Here is a 16,235-nt window from a genome sequence, read left to right on the forward strand (position 1 = left end):
GGCGCGCGTGTGGGAGTGCGCGAGCGAGTGTTTACTTCCGGCGCCGCTGCCGCGGGCTGAGGGCCGAGCGTGTCGGGCGGCGGGCGCGGCGGGCCCCGCGCAGCCATGGACTGGCTCATGGGGTGAGTCGGGCGGCCGGCGGGCGGGCCGCAGACGCGGGGTGTCCCCGGGGCGCGCCGCGGGCAGCACCGGTCAAGGGCACGGGGCCGGGCGGAGCGGGCTGGGCCGGCGAGGGGCGTCTTCACAGGGACGGGGACGGGAGCGGGGCGCCGGTCGGAGCTCTTCGGAGCGGGGCCGGGGTCGGGGAGCGGGGCGCCGGTTGGAGCGCGGGGACGGAGCTCCTCGGAGCGGGGCCGGGGCCGAGGGACCGGGCAGGAGCAGCCTGGAGCGGGGCGAGGGCGTGGGAGCCGCATGGGAGTGGGGACCCGGGCCGGGGCGGGGAGCGGGGCGCCGGTCGGAGCTCCTCGGCGCGGGGCCGGGGCCGGGGAGCCGGGCGGGAGCGGCTCGGAAAGGGGCGAGGGCGCGGGAGTCGCATGGGCACGGGGCACCGGGCGCCGGGCGCGGGGCGGCGCCCGCCTGGGCAGGACCGGCGCTCGCGCTGAGCTCCGCGCCCCGGTTCCGGCGGCCGCACCTCGCGGCTGGGTGTCGGGTGGCTGGGCGGTCTGACGGGGTGCGGCTCGCGCCGGCCGCTGCCGGGAGCTTGCTCCTGGAGGAAATAACTTTAACGCCGGCGCCGGACAGCTCCCCCCAAACGAGGGAGGAGAAGCCAAGCAAGTCGACTTTGCTAAAGCGCCCGCCGGGCTGGGGCGAGGAGGCGAGCGGGCAGGTTGGCGGGGTGGGGCGGCGGCCGTGGGCGAGGCCAGACGTCGCCGCGACCGCGCTGCCGCGGGCCGGCAGGCCGGAGGGTGGAGTCGGAAGGAAGCTCGGAACGGGGGCAGCGGGCTGGGCTTGCTCTCCCGTTTGCTTTTGTGTTTAGTTTGCTGGAAGTTAGAGGAACGAGCAGAAAGTCACGCTGTCTTCAAAAAGTTTTTCAAGCTAAAGTGATCTTTTCTTTAACGTTTTTCTTTTTGAGAAACAAGAAGGGCAGGACCTTTTCACGGGGTAGCGTGGTCCTTCTACATTCGTGCCTGGCCCAGATCTTAGCAGTACCCCTCCCGGGTCAGGGTGGCTCTTCCAGGGCTCGGGTGGGAGAGGGGAGCGGGTGCTCTTGGCTTCTGGCTGGCAGGAGGGCTTATGTAGACGCTGCAGTCCTGGAGGGAGGTGAGAGGTCTGAGCGGTGGCTTCTTTCACTGTCTGTCCGGCTGTCTTGGGTGTAGGGCAGAGTGGAGGGTGCTGTCCGGGTACCCAAGGAGGTGAGTTAGAGCCGTCCTTGACTGCAGGTTGGGTGGAGTCTGGTGAAGGGGAGGACCAGGGAGACAGCAGCGCGAGGGATGAACCAAGAGCCCAAGAGAGGTGCCAGGTGTGGCTGGGGAAGGCCCGGAGCCAGAGTGCGGGGGTCAGGGCGTCTGTGGGTCATGCAGGGGATCAGCCACGGAGCGGGATGGCTGGTCTGGCTCCTTGGAGAGACGGCACTGCCCTCCCAGCCTTGCTGCTTGTTGGCTGTGTGACTTCAGGTGGTCTGCTCTTTCAGAGCCGTCTGTGGAAGGGGAATTGGAGTGCCTGCAGCGCGGAGAGATGCAGGAGGATAAGCTGGGGGGTAGAGGTGGCGCTGGGAATGCTGGCTACTCTTGGCCTGGAGAGATGTTTGTGGGAGGCCTTTGTAACCCACGGGCCGGGAGTTTAGGGCCAACAGCTGTGTTTGCTTTGTGTCGAGTTGTAGACACTTGCTTTCTGCCTTTATGGGGAGGGACCACGTTGGAGGCAACCTAGCCCCCAGTGAGTCTGTTTCAGAGCAGTAGACTGTTGACTGGGTGAGTTGAGTTCGCAGGCTTTGTGTCAGGAGGACCAGCCTGTCGGCTGAGCTGCTGAGGAAGCAGCTGATTGTGTTGTGTCTGTGTGTGATTATTACATGGGGGCCCATGAGAAGCAGGCACTGCCTGGAAACTGACCAGCAGTCTGACTTTTAAACTGATGGAGGTCTGTGTTTTCTGGACTTCCCTGTCATCATTGGAATACCCAGAAATTAACCATAGTTAGGGTTAAGGGGGCTGGTTCTCAAGGCCCTTGTCAGGACTTTGGTAACCAGGCAGTCATCTGGGTAAGGTCAGTGAAGCACTGTCTCGTGGGCCCCTGCTGGGGAAGCTGGTCCAGGTGCTGCAGGAGGACAGCTCTGCAAGGGACAAGGCTCGGAGCTGCTGCTTCCCTGGGCCCTAGCAGGAAGGGGCATTCGCTGCTGCCTGGCTGTCAAGTAGGCAATTGCTAAAGGGCACTGAGATCTCAGAAGAGGGATTGGGATGGAGTTTGGCTATCTTTGTACCTGTGTTTTTAGATTTAGTTGATTGCGTATTAGACGTTGTCAATCATGAATTCCTTAACAATTCTTTAGCTGTGAACCACCTCCCCTGTTAAAAAAAAAAGTGATATAATTTCAGTAGTCAAGTACTGGTTTTCTTCAAGAGATTGTTTTCAAGGTGGTGTCTTAGGATGCCAGCGTCGGGAGGGCCCAGGTGCTCTCTGTCCCTCACATGTTTACTGAGCATCTGCTGTAAGATTTCAAGACGCTGAGGCCTAGACTTACGACTGCCGAGTGAGCGAGCAGCAGAGACCTGGGATGCGTCCCGGCCCCTGATGTGGAGAGCCAGCCATCGGGGTGTGAAGGAGCTCGCTCCTGCGGACATCTTTTGCGTGCTCAGTGCTGGGGTTTTAGTTGGCCGGTAATCTTTTAACCGTTTCAGGCTGGAAGAATTGAGGAAATGTGTTATTTTTACTATTTCTTGATATTTTTGTTAGTTCATACAGTTCAGTGTCAACCAGGTAGTTTGGAATACGGTTCTCTTCTAATGTTTTAAGTGTTTTTTGTTCTTTTTTAAAGAAAGAGTTTCCTTGCATTAATTCACCTCAGGTGACAGGGCGTGGACTCAGCTGTAGGAGCAAAGAGTGCTCCCTCCTTCCTTTGGAGCCTGCCACAACGAGAAGAATGGTGTACCGTGTGCGGACAGAGCCCCGTCTTCCCTGTCTCTGAAAGGCCTTGCTGAGCAAGCGGCAGCCTTACCTTCAGCTCCCCCAGCCGCGTCTGAGGAAAGGGAGGTCCGGCAGGAAGCCTGCTTGGGGAAGCCAGAAGGAACGCAGCGTGTCCCGACTTGCTGCTGGGGTTTGCTGGGACTTACTTGGAGGAGACTTTTGAGAGGTGTCACTGGCACCCATCTGTCTTACTGTGCACTTCCTCTGCTTGGCCTTGAGCTGCCGTTAAAGTAGGTGTGTAGTAATTTTTTCTTTCTTTTTGCAAAGAGTCATTTCTAATGTGAAAAGGGCCCCCACTTCTTGTGTAGTCCACCCCTGTTGTCCTTGGCGCTTTCCATTGTGGCCAGTGGATGACAGGGTCCCACCCTTGCCACTGTGAAGGAAGTGAGCCCAGAAGAGCGGCTGCGTGAGCGACATCAGATTCCACGTGGTCTGGGACCGTGAGGAGCCACACTGCACAGGGCTCGGTTGTTTAGGGAGGACTTTTGTCCTGTCCGTAACTGGCAGTGTTAGGTGTTTGTGAGAGAACGATAAAAGTGCAGCTTAAATTTTCCCCGCGGGAAGGCACAATCCAGGAGCTTTGGAGAATCTGGGAATGCACTTCTGCCTGGTGGGAGCAAACTGGCCCTCCTGCTGGGCCTGGGTGGGGCCCGCCCAGGTGGAATTTGCAGGGACATGCCCACCCTCCAGCCTGGGCCCGCAGCCGGGATGGGGGCAGACGCACACCAGCAGGCCCCCTTTCTGGGGCTGCGTGCTCCCTGGATGTCGGCGTCCTCCTGTTCCCCACGCAGCAAATGAGGTCGGTGAGGGGTAGTTTAGAGCTTTCTGGCTCTGGCGCAGGGCAATAAACGTCCAGTGTTGGCGACTTACTGCGGAGTGCGTGGCCATTGGTGCTCGTGGTCGGCTGACAGGTGTCTGCTCAGCGGCTGCAGCGCCTTCTGGCCTGTCTGGCTCTGCCTGCAGGAGTCTTGTGCTCAGGCGAAGGAGATAAAATCCTGTGGACATGTGTCTGCAGGGGTCTGAATGGGTGTGATGATTGTTTTTCTTCCTCTTTGTGCTCGCGGGAGGATGTTGCTGGTGGCCGACAATCGAATCTGGTTGTGGGGGACCCAGACTGAACTTGCTTGAGTCTCTAGAGTTTTTTTAAACAGCCTTACTGAGGTATAATTTACATACCATAAAGTTTACTTGTTTTAAGTGTACAGTTAAGTAGTTTTAGTAAATTGCAGAGTTGTGTGATCATCACTACAGTTTAATTTGAGAACGTTGCCATCACCCGCAAAAGAAACGTTGTGTCCATCAGCAGTCACTCCCTGTTCCCACCCCCGCCCCGGCAACCGCTGGTTTACCTTGTCTCTAGATTTGCCTATTCTGGGCCCTTCGTAGAAATGGGATCACGACATGGGGTCTGTTGTGACTAGTTAGCTTGGTGTTGTAAAAGTTCATCCTGGTGTTGCGTGTGTCAGCCCTCCGTCCTTTTCATCGCCAAGTGATCCTCCCTTGTGTGGAGATGTGTGTGGTCTGCTTCTCTGTTGATGTCTGCGTAGTTCCTGCTTTCTGCCAACTGTGAGTGGTGCTGCCGTGACCCAGCCTATTCTGACAGCGAGCTGGACCACTTCTTTAGCCGAGGACGCCTACAGGTCCTGACTGCGTTTGCCGTCGGTCATGGGCCAGGCCCTGAGCTGGGGATCAGAGCTTCCAAGATGGAGAAGACACAGCTTCTGCTCACTCACGCTGGTGAAGGAGGGCGGTGGACACGGCGGTGGGAGCATGGAGGAGTCACCGAGGTAGAGCTGGGTCGGGGAGGCCAGGCCGGAAGGGTGTCTTGGAGCAGGGGGCGGCTCAGTTGGGTCGTATAGGAGGGTGTGTAGGAATTCTCCAAGTGTAAAGGAGGAAAGATTGTGGTCCAGGAAGAAGGAATGGCATGTGCAAAGGCACAGAGGCCTGAGTGGAAAAACTGTCCTCCACCAGGGACCCCTGGCACCTGTGGTTGCAAGAACACAGGAGGACCCTCCCGTGGCAATCGTTTGGGCCTGGTGTGCTGCCATGTTTGACCTGGCTGGTGTTGCATTCCCAGCCACCTCACGGAGCCCTCATATGGAGCCCTTTGTGGAACGAACACCTCTGCTGGGCCACTCCTAGCAACACATCGTTTCTCACTTGTCCTCCCGCACTCAGTGTCTCCTGGGAACCCTTGGCAAAGTGTCCTCGAAGCTGTGCTGCTGACCGGAGACTGGCAGGACGGGGACTCCCTCGCGGTGCCACATAACAGCTCTGCTAGGGAGTGGGCAGGGGGCTGGCGGTAGGCAGGGCTGCCTTTCCTGCTGCAGGTGCTCTGAGACGAGCTGCACCCTGGAGTGCTCGCCCTCTGCTGCGGGCCTCAGTGCTGGTGTTCTCACCACTGAGCGTCGCTGCCTGATGCTTGCCCACCGAGGCCTCTTCCCCAGGATGCTGGGGGGCTTGCTGCCAGGTCTTGTTGGCACAAGCTAGTCTTGGCTTGGGAGGGGTTCCCTTGGTACAACAAGGCCGTTGTCAGCTCCAGAACCTCCTCTGGGAGGGAGCCATGGTCTTTCCCATGGCCTCTGCCGTGGTTTGGGAAGGTGGATATAGGAGGCCACCTTGGTGGGGACTCCATGTCGATGTCCTGTTGCTCCAGCATTTCCTATGTTCTTGCAGTGGTCCTGGAAACTTAGGCAGGCCAAACCCCATGTCCCTGGTTTTGTCGTGAATGTGCTTGTGTGGCACGTGAGGGAGGCTGAGCCCAGGTGTGGATATGCTGGACCAGGCACCCTCTGGACTTTTGTTGGGTCGTGCATCAGCCCTGGGAGCTAGTCTGGGAGGTGGCCTCGGTGCCCGATGGGGACTTCTGTGTGCCGTTCCTCCTGCCCACGTCAGCCCTGTCCGGAAGAGGAGGTGGCGTGTGCTGTTCCTGCCTGACTTGGCAGGAGTGCCTCCCATTCTTTGTCTTCGCAGTGTTTGTTTTTCTTTCTACACAGGATTTCTCCTGGATGGAGCACACCCATTGGAGTTCAGTGCTGCTCCCTAGGACAGTGCCTGGGAACGTGGAAGCAGGAACAGTTGAAACTGGAGGATAAAATGTGGAAGCTTAGAGAGAAAAGGAGGAGTTGGTGGCCGGCAAGTCTAGGCCACGTGTGATCCGTGCTACTGTTTTCACTGGAACCGTGTGGCTTTGGGCTGTGGCCACGTGCATGTTGTCACCTCCTGGTTTCCTTCTCTTTGAGGAAGGTTTCCTTTGCTCGCACGAGGGAGCCGATAGGCACAGTTGTCTGGGGTGGAGTGTTTGTTCTGTCCTTGCCTGCAGTCGTGTGTACATCCCAGGAATAACATAGGATGTAGTTACTGCCTGTTACACCTTTTCATTTGCTTGTTTGGACCGTTGCTGCTGTCTTGGGTAGTGGTGGCGATTTGTGGTCAGTGTTGGTTGAGTGTTTTCGTGTGGATGAAGGCAGGGAGCTCCCACAGAGGTATGCAGTTTCTGCCCCGAAAAGGCAGGCTGAAGTTGGAAAGCAGAGAGGCGCACCATCTTCCTCTCAGGGTCGATAGAATCCCCTCCCACTGTCGTGCCAGGCTGGCCCTGGGCCAGCAGCCTGTGCTCCCTGAGGAGCAGCACCTCTGGAGCCTCTTTGTTTCGGTGTTTGGCCTTCATCGCCCGTACCCACTGAGCCCCTGCTCTGCTGGGACTGGGCCCCAGAGTGTGGAAAATGCCGGGTGGCCCTGTGGGAGCCAGATGGGCGTGCCTGGGAGTGACCTCTGGGGTGTAAGATGAACTTGGGTGCAGCTTGTCTGTGTCAGCCCTGGGCCTGGGTCCACTGCTGTGGGGGAGCTGCTCTGGGGTCTCCCTCCCAGCATGCCTTGAATTCCCATGCTGTCACGTGTTCTTCTGGTGTCACGTGCAATAAGGCACTTTGTCATAAATGGTGCTGTGAAGTGTAGAGTGTGAGCCAGAGGCTCTCTGACCTCTGATGTGTGCTGCATACTGTCTGCAGACACTATTCTGAGCACTCAGGAGGCAGCTGTGAACAAAGATGGGGGCCCTTTGCCTGGGGCAGCTGCCGTGCTAAAGGTGGACGGGAAGTAAGGAGTAGGGGTGTGGCAGGTGGAAGCGATGCCGGTGGAAGCGATGCAGGTGGGAGCGGGAGAGCCATTTTAGTAGGGGTCTCTGGAAGGCTCTTTGAGAAGATGCCATTGAGCTAAAACCTAGAGAAGTGAGAGAACTTGCCACGTGGATGTAAGGGGGGTTGACTAGTTGCATCCTAGAAGGAAGTGTGTCCTCTGCCCCCCATATCACCAATGACTTGTGAATTTTTTATTCTTCCAATATTTTACAATCTGTTATGGTCTTGATTATTTTGGGTGCGTGGGTTGTGGGAGCTCGTTTAAGTTGGCTCTTGTGTCAACTGAGTAGAGAAAGAGAGGGAGCAAAACCTAAAAGAGAGCAGGAACAAACGAACCTCACAAGTGTACTGATAACCACAGAGAGAAAAGCACTGTTCCGACCAGCACCTCAAACAGCTGTGACTGCGTGCTGTGTGTGCAAGCGCACATGCGTGTGCAGGCATAGGGAGACTCTAAGGACAGGTTGACTCCTCGGGAGGGCTGTGGTGAAAGTAGTATTGGTCTCATGACTTGAGAACTAATTTATGAGTATTGTACATTAAAACAAACAAGTATGTCAGTGTCAGCAACAGCCAAGGTTTCGATGTTAAAGAGATACTATGTAAAATAAAACCCTGAGGTTAAATTGGAAATACTACTGTGAACTAATAGTTTTATGTGTATAACTCCTAGCTCTGTCTCTGGACACTTGTATATGCACAGCCCTGCTGGGAGGGGACTCTGTGGCTTCTGCTGCGTGTGGTATGCTTGAATGGTCTGCGCAGCTTGCCCAACCTCCCCGAGATGCGCCCTTTTGAGTGCAAGCCCCAGTGGTGGCCTGATGGGGCCTCGCCATCGCCCGAATGGTCGCCCTGTCAGTCCTGGCAGTAGCGCGGTTGGCTGGGCCAGTTTGCAGGTGTGTGTTCCGCATTGTCCTGGGGCCTTGCGGGCTTGGCCCCACTGGGTCAGATAGACACAGCTCTCTTCGCGGGCTGTCTTAGCAGTTCCTGACCTGGGCTTGGGGAGGCGTCTGTGGCTGTGAAATCATCCACAGATCTCAGTGGCTCCATTGGAGGACCAGGTTGATGGGTGGGGCCTCACGCGGATGGCTGAATTGGCCCCTCGTTTTCCCCATGTGGTCTCTCTCCACATGACTCTTCACAGTCTAGAGCAGGGTTCTCAAGGTTTTTGGTCTCAAGACTCTTACATTCTTAAAAATTAATGAGTTTGTATATGGCGTACCCATCAATATTTACCATTTTAGAAATTAAAATCGAGCTCCTGGACTACACTGGGGGGACCGTTGGCTCTGGGGCTCTCCCTGTGGCCTCCCTAGCAGGAGAACCTTCACACCAGGCAGGCCACAGTGGAAGTTGCCGGAAGACGAGAGTGTCATTTCTGCCACTGTTGGTCAGACAGGTCACAGAGCCGCCCAGATTCGGGGGTGGGACTGGGGTGATAGGGGACAGACTCTGCCTCTCTCTGGAGGGTCTCATGTGTGGGGAAAGGGAGGGTTGCTGGTAGCCCCATTTGCAGATAGACAGACATGTGTGGGAACACTGGGTCAATTGTTACCGAGAGTCCAAGTGTCCATGACAACTCGGGGCCTTTTGTCTGAGTGGCAGGTCAGGTAGTCAAGGTCAAGAGCACAGGTAAACCTACTGTTCTGCACAGAAGGTGTTTAAGAGGGTGGGGCATATGGGCCAGATGGTTTGGGGTTGCATCCTGACTCTACAGCTTCATGAGGCAACCTGCTTCACTTCCCTGAGCCTCAGCATCCTTGTCTGAGAAGTGCACTGAGTTCTTGTGGGATTTTGTGAGATGTCTACAGGCGGGAGGCTGTTGTGGAGAGGGCCCTCCATCCCCTCAGGCTGGTCAAGAACTCCTTTCTCTGCCTATAATTCCCTCTTGAAAATGCCTGGGGGAAGTCGTCCTTCTCCTGCCTTCTCCCCCATGCCCCACGTCATGTGTTGGCTGAGCGGCTGCGTGCATGCAGAGTGCCTGCAATAGCAGGAGGGGCAGGTGGTCAGGCAAGGCCTGGAGTACAAGGTGCTCTGCACAGCCCTGGCCCCCTTCCCTCTCACTGAGAACCTCAGCTGTGCTGCAGCCCTGAGCTCATCCAGGCTGTCGTCCTGCCTGTCACCTCACTTTGTCACTGTCACCTCTGCCGGGCTCTTGGAGTGCTGCTGTCGAGAGGGGTTAGCCATTGTGACCTGATCCCTCATGAGAGCCCGGTCTGACGACTCGTCACCACGTAGGAGTGGCTGCTCTCGGCCCTGTGGCGTTGGTGCTTCTCCACAACGTGGTTGGAGGGTGTTTGGTGCTTGGACCACAGCCTGGGGGTTCTATGGCTGGTCTGGCTTTTCAGGGTGACTGCTGGGCAGAGGGCAAGAGGTCAGGGGCTTGGCACTCGCTGGAGGCTGCCTGATCCCATTCCCATGTACACAGTGTCTTCCATCTGTGACCTGCCCGTTCCTGGTCTCGTGGGGCCTAAGCTGGTAGGACATCATGGGGCACGGTTGCCCTCCCCTGCCAGAAGCCCCTCCAAAGCTGAGACTGACCCCAGGGTGGTACTGGCACACCCCATTTGCTCTCCTGCGTGCACCTTTGTGCCGTGGGAGCTGCCAGGCCACCCCTCGTGTCGTCTCCCACATCTGTCCACCCATAGCACCAGGTATCGAAGGCATGACTGCCTTTGTAATCGAAGATGTGGAGTGCTGTGGCCCTACTCTCTGTGGTCTGTTGCCTTCTTTCTTGAGAGTCTGTTCCTGGTACCCGCAGGGGAGTCCCAGAGCAGCTGTGTGGAGGCCGGGCCGGTGCTGGCCTGGCCTCTACCTGAGAGTGGCTTTTTGTTAGCATCGTCATTTTCTCGTAGTGTTTTAAAGGAATGTCCTCCTCCCTCTGGGCGCCCGCCTTGTTCATCTCTCCCTCTCATGAGTTAGGGCAGCCCTCTTTTCCTGGCCCTCCTTCCTCTAACCTTTTTGGTGGAGTATTTTTCCCACAGCAGGGCTCTGATGTGCCTTCTCCTGCTTGAAACGGTGATTGGCTGTTACCTCCCTGCGATGTGGCAGCCCGGAGGTCCAGGCCCTCTGCACACAGATGCACCTTCTCTCTCGGTTCTCATCATGCTTCTCCTTGGGGGACTCCGAGGTGGCTGTCCCATGCCAGGCTCCTGCTCCCAAGTCCCCCTCCCCCAGGAGGCCCTCCTTGGTCACCCCAGGGCCAAGGTCCTGCCTGGCTTCGCCTCCCTTCCCTCAGGGTTTGCCCCTGCATGCTGCTTGTTTCTCCCTGCTGCCTTTCTGTTCCCCTCTGTCTGTTCTTCCCCTCCCTGTCCTGGCTTGCTGCGGGAATCCGGCATGTGATGAGCAGTGCCAGGGTGAGGTGGAAAGGTCTCTGAGCAGAGGCCATGCCTAGTGCCCTTGCCTGCCTGTGGGCGGCCTCTTAAAGGGGACACTTGGCTTTAGAATGAGGCCATGAGCCTGCATGGAGGTGTCTGATCCCAAGTAAGGGGTGCCTGAGGGCACGGTCTCCACAGCTTGGCCCTCCTGCTGGCCGAGCAGTCCACCCGAGCCTGGCTTCGGGATGCACACATGTGCTCTTCACCCTGGGCTTACTCATTTTGGCAGCTTCTCAAGGGAGCAGCGAGGGGTGTTACCATCTGATGTTGGGCTTGTCTTTGATCCTGGCTGACCACTTCTACTGGCCACTTTGCTGTCAGTGCCATAAGCATGGGGCCTGAAGGCTGAGTGGTTTTGGGGCCCCTCCTTGCTCGTTCTCCAGCCCCACCCCCCACCAACCATGAGGGCAGCGTGGAAGGACCCAGCGTACTGTAGGCGATTGGTGAAAAGGCAGCAATTTCACAGTGGTGGTTCCAGAAAGGGCTGCCACCTTCTCCCCAGGCAGGCCTTTGCGGAGGCCGTGGGGACGCTGGCCTGTGGCTGCAGTGGGTTGGCCGGTGCCTCAGCCTGATGCTTTGGTTGTTACCAAGCAGGTGGTTTGGCGAGAACCAGGGACACTCTGTGGTGGAGGCTTAGCTCCCTCATGGCTCGTCCACAGGACTTGGAGCCAGTGGCCAGCTCAGTCCTCTTGCGGGTCCCCCTCTGATCCACACTTGGGGCCCATCTGTGCGGTCCAGCTCACCAAGTGGGCTCTGGCTTCTGGATGTGACTGTGGCCCCTCCGGCTTGTCCCCTGGGTTCCTCGGGAGCTGGAGGTAGTGGAGAGGAGCGCAGAGGATGACCCCTCCAGAAGGCTGAGGAAGGTGGGGATTTTCACCAGTTCCAGCTACTCATTAACTTGGAGCTTGTAAAACAAACACGCCTCCAGGGGCAGCTGTATTTATTCCAAGGCTGCTCTCTACTGGGGGGCTGTCTGCTCCTTAACTGTCAGCCTGAGGTCCTGGGACAGCTGGGGGCGGGGGGGCCTCTTCCTGCAGGGATGGCCAGGGGCCTGATTTACTCCTCAGCAAATGTGATGCGAGTGCCAGGTCTCCCCGAGGGCATGCAGCCTAGTGCCCATCCGCCTTGGGGGCGAAAACAAGAGCAAGCCTGCCATGGTGGGGAGAGCACCTTCCCTGCCACTCTGGCTCTGGCTCTGCTGTGGGGCTGGAGGCAGAGCTCCATGTTGGGTGTAAGCATGCTCGGTTCTTGATTCTCAAACATGTGTGGCATGTGCCTAGCTGAGTGTGGCCCGTCATGTTCCCGGTTCTTCTATGTGGGACACCACCTCACCATGGCTTCACAGCAGTGCTGGTCCTGAAGCCAGGATCTGAACTGGCGATCCGTGGGCTGCTGAAGCACAGCGCACAAACCTAACCGCTCTGCCCCCCAGCCGGCCTCTGTGTTACTCTTTTATGAGAACATCTCTGCCTTGTTGACAGTGGTGAATCATCTGCCTGGTCTTTTCTACTGAGTGATTCAGCTTTCTTATGACTGGCTCGAGTCTGTATATTTTGAGGGTATTAATCCAAATACTAAGGTTTCAGAACTTATTCTTAAATAGACAGGTAAGAACAAAGACAGAAACTGTGGGAGACGCTAGAACCCAAGGAGGTGGCTATCTCCACGGCCTCCCTCCTGGGCTTACTGTGTTTCCTGTGGGCACTCATTCCACAGCGAAGCAGAGAGCAGGTATGGCTGGACCAGGCAACCCAGAGGAGTCAAGGGCCATCTGTATTCCAGGAGACCAGAGTGGTAGCAGTGGGCAGCAAGTGCAGTGGGGTGTGCCCATGTGCGTGGACGTGTGCCTGTGTCCAGGCCGAGAGAGCTCCGGGACCTATTGGGCGGCTCAGGCGCAGTGTGGGGAGGGCCAGAAGAACCGCCCAGAGCTTGATGCTTTTCCTTCCTGGGTGCTATGTGAGGGCTGATCCTCTCTTTGTTCCTTATTTTCTTCACAGTCTTCACCATCACCACCTAACCTCCACATACACACGTGTGCACATACACACACGAATTGTTGGAACTGTGAGTGCCATTGAGTTCGTTCTCTTGTGAGAAATTTAGCTCCCCTTGGCATTGTGAACTGTTTGGGAGCCCCCACGTGCCTGGTGCCCTGTTGGGTCTGTGTCTGGTCACTGGGGCTGTGGAGACTGTTGAGATGGCAGTGGACACGGGGCCACGTGAAGAGCCTGGAGCAGTTTCTCAAAGTGTCAAGGAACACTTACTTGTCTTCTGAGATGCCCGGATGAATTTAGGCAGCCAGATGAGGGTCCTCATGGGAGCTCAGGGCCCTGAGCAGTCCCGAATCAGGGAACTGTGGTTAACTGCTGCCCAGCGGCTCACACTCTCTGTCCTCTGCCCCCCTGGCGTCCCCGTGGAGCATTGACCCTCACCACCCTCTTCCCAGTCTAGCTGCCCCTGTGTTCTCTCTCGCTGTTGGAGGTGACAGATGAACAAAAAAGGCCCAAAAGCTGTCCAAGGCCGTGGGTCGTCCATAGGCTGTCCTGCCGTGTGATCACTCCTTCCCCATTGCTGAGGGGTGCAGAGGTGACCCCTTCCCAAAGCCTGGCATCCTCTCGGTGGTCCTCTGGAAGTGCCCTTACTTCCTGCGATGGACTGTGGGGTGTTGCCACGCTCACTGACTTTCCTTCCTTGTCCTGGACAGACAATGTGCTGGCCAAGGGCTAGAGGGACTTGAGAGGGTGCACAGGGCCCAAGGCTGCCGAGTTTTCCTGAGGATCACTCATGGGGGTGTGTGTGTGTGTGCGCGCGCACACACACAGTTGAGGACCTCCGCTTCAACAGGAGAGCAGGGCAAGTGCCTCTGTCTCCTGGGGCAGCTCTCTCTCCCTCTGTGAGAGGAGCGTGTTCTGCTGGACTGACTTTCCTGTGCCCTGCTCCCCATGATAAATTGTGTTACGCATGCTTCCCTTTTGCAGTGGGCTTCATCTTCTCTCCCCAGACGCGCAGGTAGCTGCTGCTGTACGTGGTGTGGTCAGGGGCAGGGAGCGGGCCCTTAGACTGGAAGAAGGTGGGTGCCAGGGCCCCCTGAGCCTGCTATGCGCAGCTGGCCCCAGTGAAGGCTGGGGGGCATCTGCCCAGCAGGCACTGGTCCTGAGAGGGGGCGCTGGCAAAGAGGCCTGGGCGCCCAGTCAGCATGCATTCTGCAGGTCAGGCAATTTGGAGTCTTGACTGCTCCCTGAGCCTCAGCACAGATTGTGGGAGGGCACTCACAACCCCTGCCCTGCAGAGTGGTTCTGGCTGGGACGTGGTTTCTAGAAGGTGCCTGGTGTTACTGCAGTCAGGTTTGCGGGTTCTAGGGGGACTGATGTGCGTTAGCCCCAGAGAGTATGAGAGGTGCCAAGTGCATGGGGAGTGTGTCCTGTGGTTCGTGCTTGGAGTCATGCAGGCTGTCCTTGCTGCCTCCCTGCCTGGCTTGCTGCCTGCCTCCTGGAAGCAGGGCATCTGGATGAGCTCCATGGCGCCACTTACAGAGGGAACTTGTTTCCAACTTGTGCTTTGGTTCTTGGGATGCTGTTTGCAAAGTGCTTCTCAACCTGACGTCTGCTCCTGCACTGTTGGAGTGGAGACCTGGAGGCTTCTATGGAGATGATTGCTGTCGGTAGGGGCTTAGAAACTCTTCATAAGGAAAATCTTTGTTCTCAAGTACATTCTATTGTTCCTGCTGAGAAGGCCTCCCACCTTTTTGGCTGAAGAAGTGCTGGGCTCAGCGGAGCTCTGGTGAGAATTCTGGCATTTATAATTCATGTAAAAGTAAATATGTCGTCTTGTTGTGACCTTGTTGGCTTTAGTGTCCTTCCTCCAAGGCCAAGTGGAGCAGCTGTTTCTTTATGAGAGTGGTCATCAGTGCCACAGTGCTTCACTCTGGCTTTCTTCACAGGAATGATCCGTAGGAGAGGCAGCCACAGTGTTTGGGGGAAGCTGTGCTTCCTCTTGGGGTGCTTTGCACTCTGTACTGTTTTTCCCATTTATTGTCTCCTTCTCAAGGGACTCTTGGTTTTAAGGAGGAGCATTTGTGGTTTGCTGTCCCCTGAGGTCTGAACTGTCACCAGGAACGCGGCAGGGCCCTTGGTCTACCGACAGATGTTCACTCTCCTGAGATGGCTCTGTGCAAGGGTGCAGACTGCTGCCGTGATGGTGGAGCTGGTGCCCTTGAGGGCCTTGGTGGAGCTCCTGCCCCGCTCACACAAGGGGCCAGGGCCCTGAGCTGGATTCCCGCCCTGGGCCACGTCATGACCAAGGAGCCAACGGTATACCATGGGAAAGGAAAGGACAGTCTCTTCAGTGAATGGTGTTGGGAAAACTGGACCACTATCTTACACCATACACAAAAATCAACTCAAAGTGGATTAAAGACTTGAATATAAGACCTGAAATCCTATTACTCCTAGAGGAAAATATAGGCAGTAAGTGCCTTGACATCGGTCTTGCAGTTTTTTGGATATAACACCAAAAATACAGGCAACAAGAGCAAAAATAAGTGAGACTGCCTCAAACAAAAAAGCTTCTCTACAGTTAGGGAAACCATCAGCAAAATGAAAAGGCAATCTATGGAATGGGACAAAATATTTGCACCCCATATATTTGATAAAGGATTAATATCCAAAATACAGGAGGAACTAAAATGAGCAAAGACCTGAATAGACATTTTTCCAAAGAAGACATACAGATGGCCAACAGGTATGTGAAAATCTGCTAAGCATCACTAATCATCAGGGAAATGCAAATGAAAACCACAATGAGATATCACCTCACACCTATCAGAATGACTGTCATCAAAAAGACAAGAGATAACAAGTGTTGGCGAGGATGTGGAGAAAAGGAAACCCTGTGCACTGTTGGTGGGAGTGTAAACTGGTGCGGCCACTGTGGAAAACAATGTGGAAGCTCTTCAAGAAATTAAAAATAGAACTACCATATGATCCAGCAACCCACTTCTGCATATGTATACAAATGAAATCATTATCTTGAAGAGATATCTGTACCCTGTGTTCCTTACAACATCATTCACAGCAGCCAGCATATGGAAACAACCTGAGTGTCCATCAACAGATGAGTGGATAAAGAAGATGTGGTCTATATATGCAATGAAATATTATTCAGCCTTTAAAAAGAAAGAAATCCTGTCATTAGTGACAACGTGGATGGACCTTGAGAGCATTATGCCAGGTGAAATAAGCCAGACACAGAAAGACAAATACTGCATGGTATCACTTATATGTGGAATCTAAAAAAAGAATTGACCTCATAGGAACAGAGTAGAAAAGTGGTTGCCAGGGGCTCTGGGGTAGGAGAAATAGGAAGAGGCTGGTAAAAGGGTACAAACTTTCAGGCAAAAAAAAAAAAAATGTTCATCCTGACTTTGCCTCTCCTCCTGTGCCTGCTTTCTTGAGGTCCCTGGATAGCCCCTGGGGAGGATATGGAGCTGCCCTGCTGGCCTGGGACCCCAGGAAAGTGTTGGGAGGCTGAGCCCATCCACTTGCCCTGCACATCCTTGTGACAGCTCCTCGGCTTAGCTGTACCCTAACCATAAAGATTTGAA

The 16,235-nt window shown here is 55.9% G+C and overlaps 1 protein-coding gene across 2 annotated transcripts in view; it reads left to right on the forward strand.

Annotated features, from left to right (window-relative positions):
* Positions 1-10: 10 nt before the first annotated feature.
* Positions 11-16,235, forward strand: part of MOB2 (MOB kinase activator 2) — a 63,625-nt gene continuing 47,400 nt past the window's right edge. The window contains exons 1-2 of one of the 2 annotated variants that reach the window (XM_046644055.1): positions 28-122; positions 3,002-3,354. Coding sequence is in view for 1 of the 2 variants with exons in the window: in XM_046644054.1 (XP_046500010.1) it covers positions 106-122 (17 nt within the window). In the remaining variant the exon portion in view is untranslated. Of the gene's footprint in view, positions 123-3,001; positions 3,355-16,235 lie in introns of both variants that reach the window. The other variant, XM_046644054.1, reaches the window with a different exon arrangement.

This window comes from Equus quagga, chromosome 17 (assembly GCF_021613505.1).
Source record: "Equus quagga isolate Etosha38 chromosome 17, UCLA_HA_Equagga_1.0, whole genome shotgun sequence".
Taxonomy (NCBI): domain Eukaryota; kingdom Metazoa; phylum Chordata; class Mammalia; order Perissodactyla; family Equidae; genus Equus; species Equus quagga.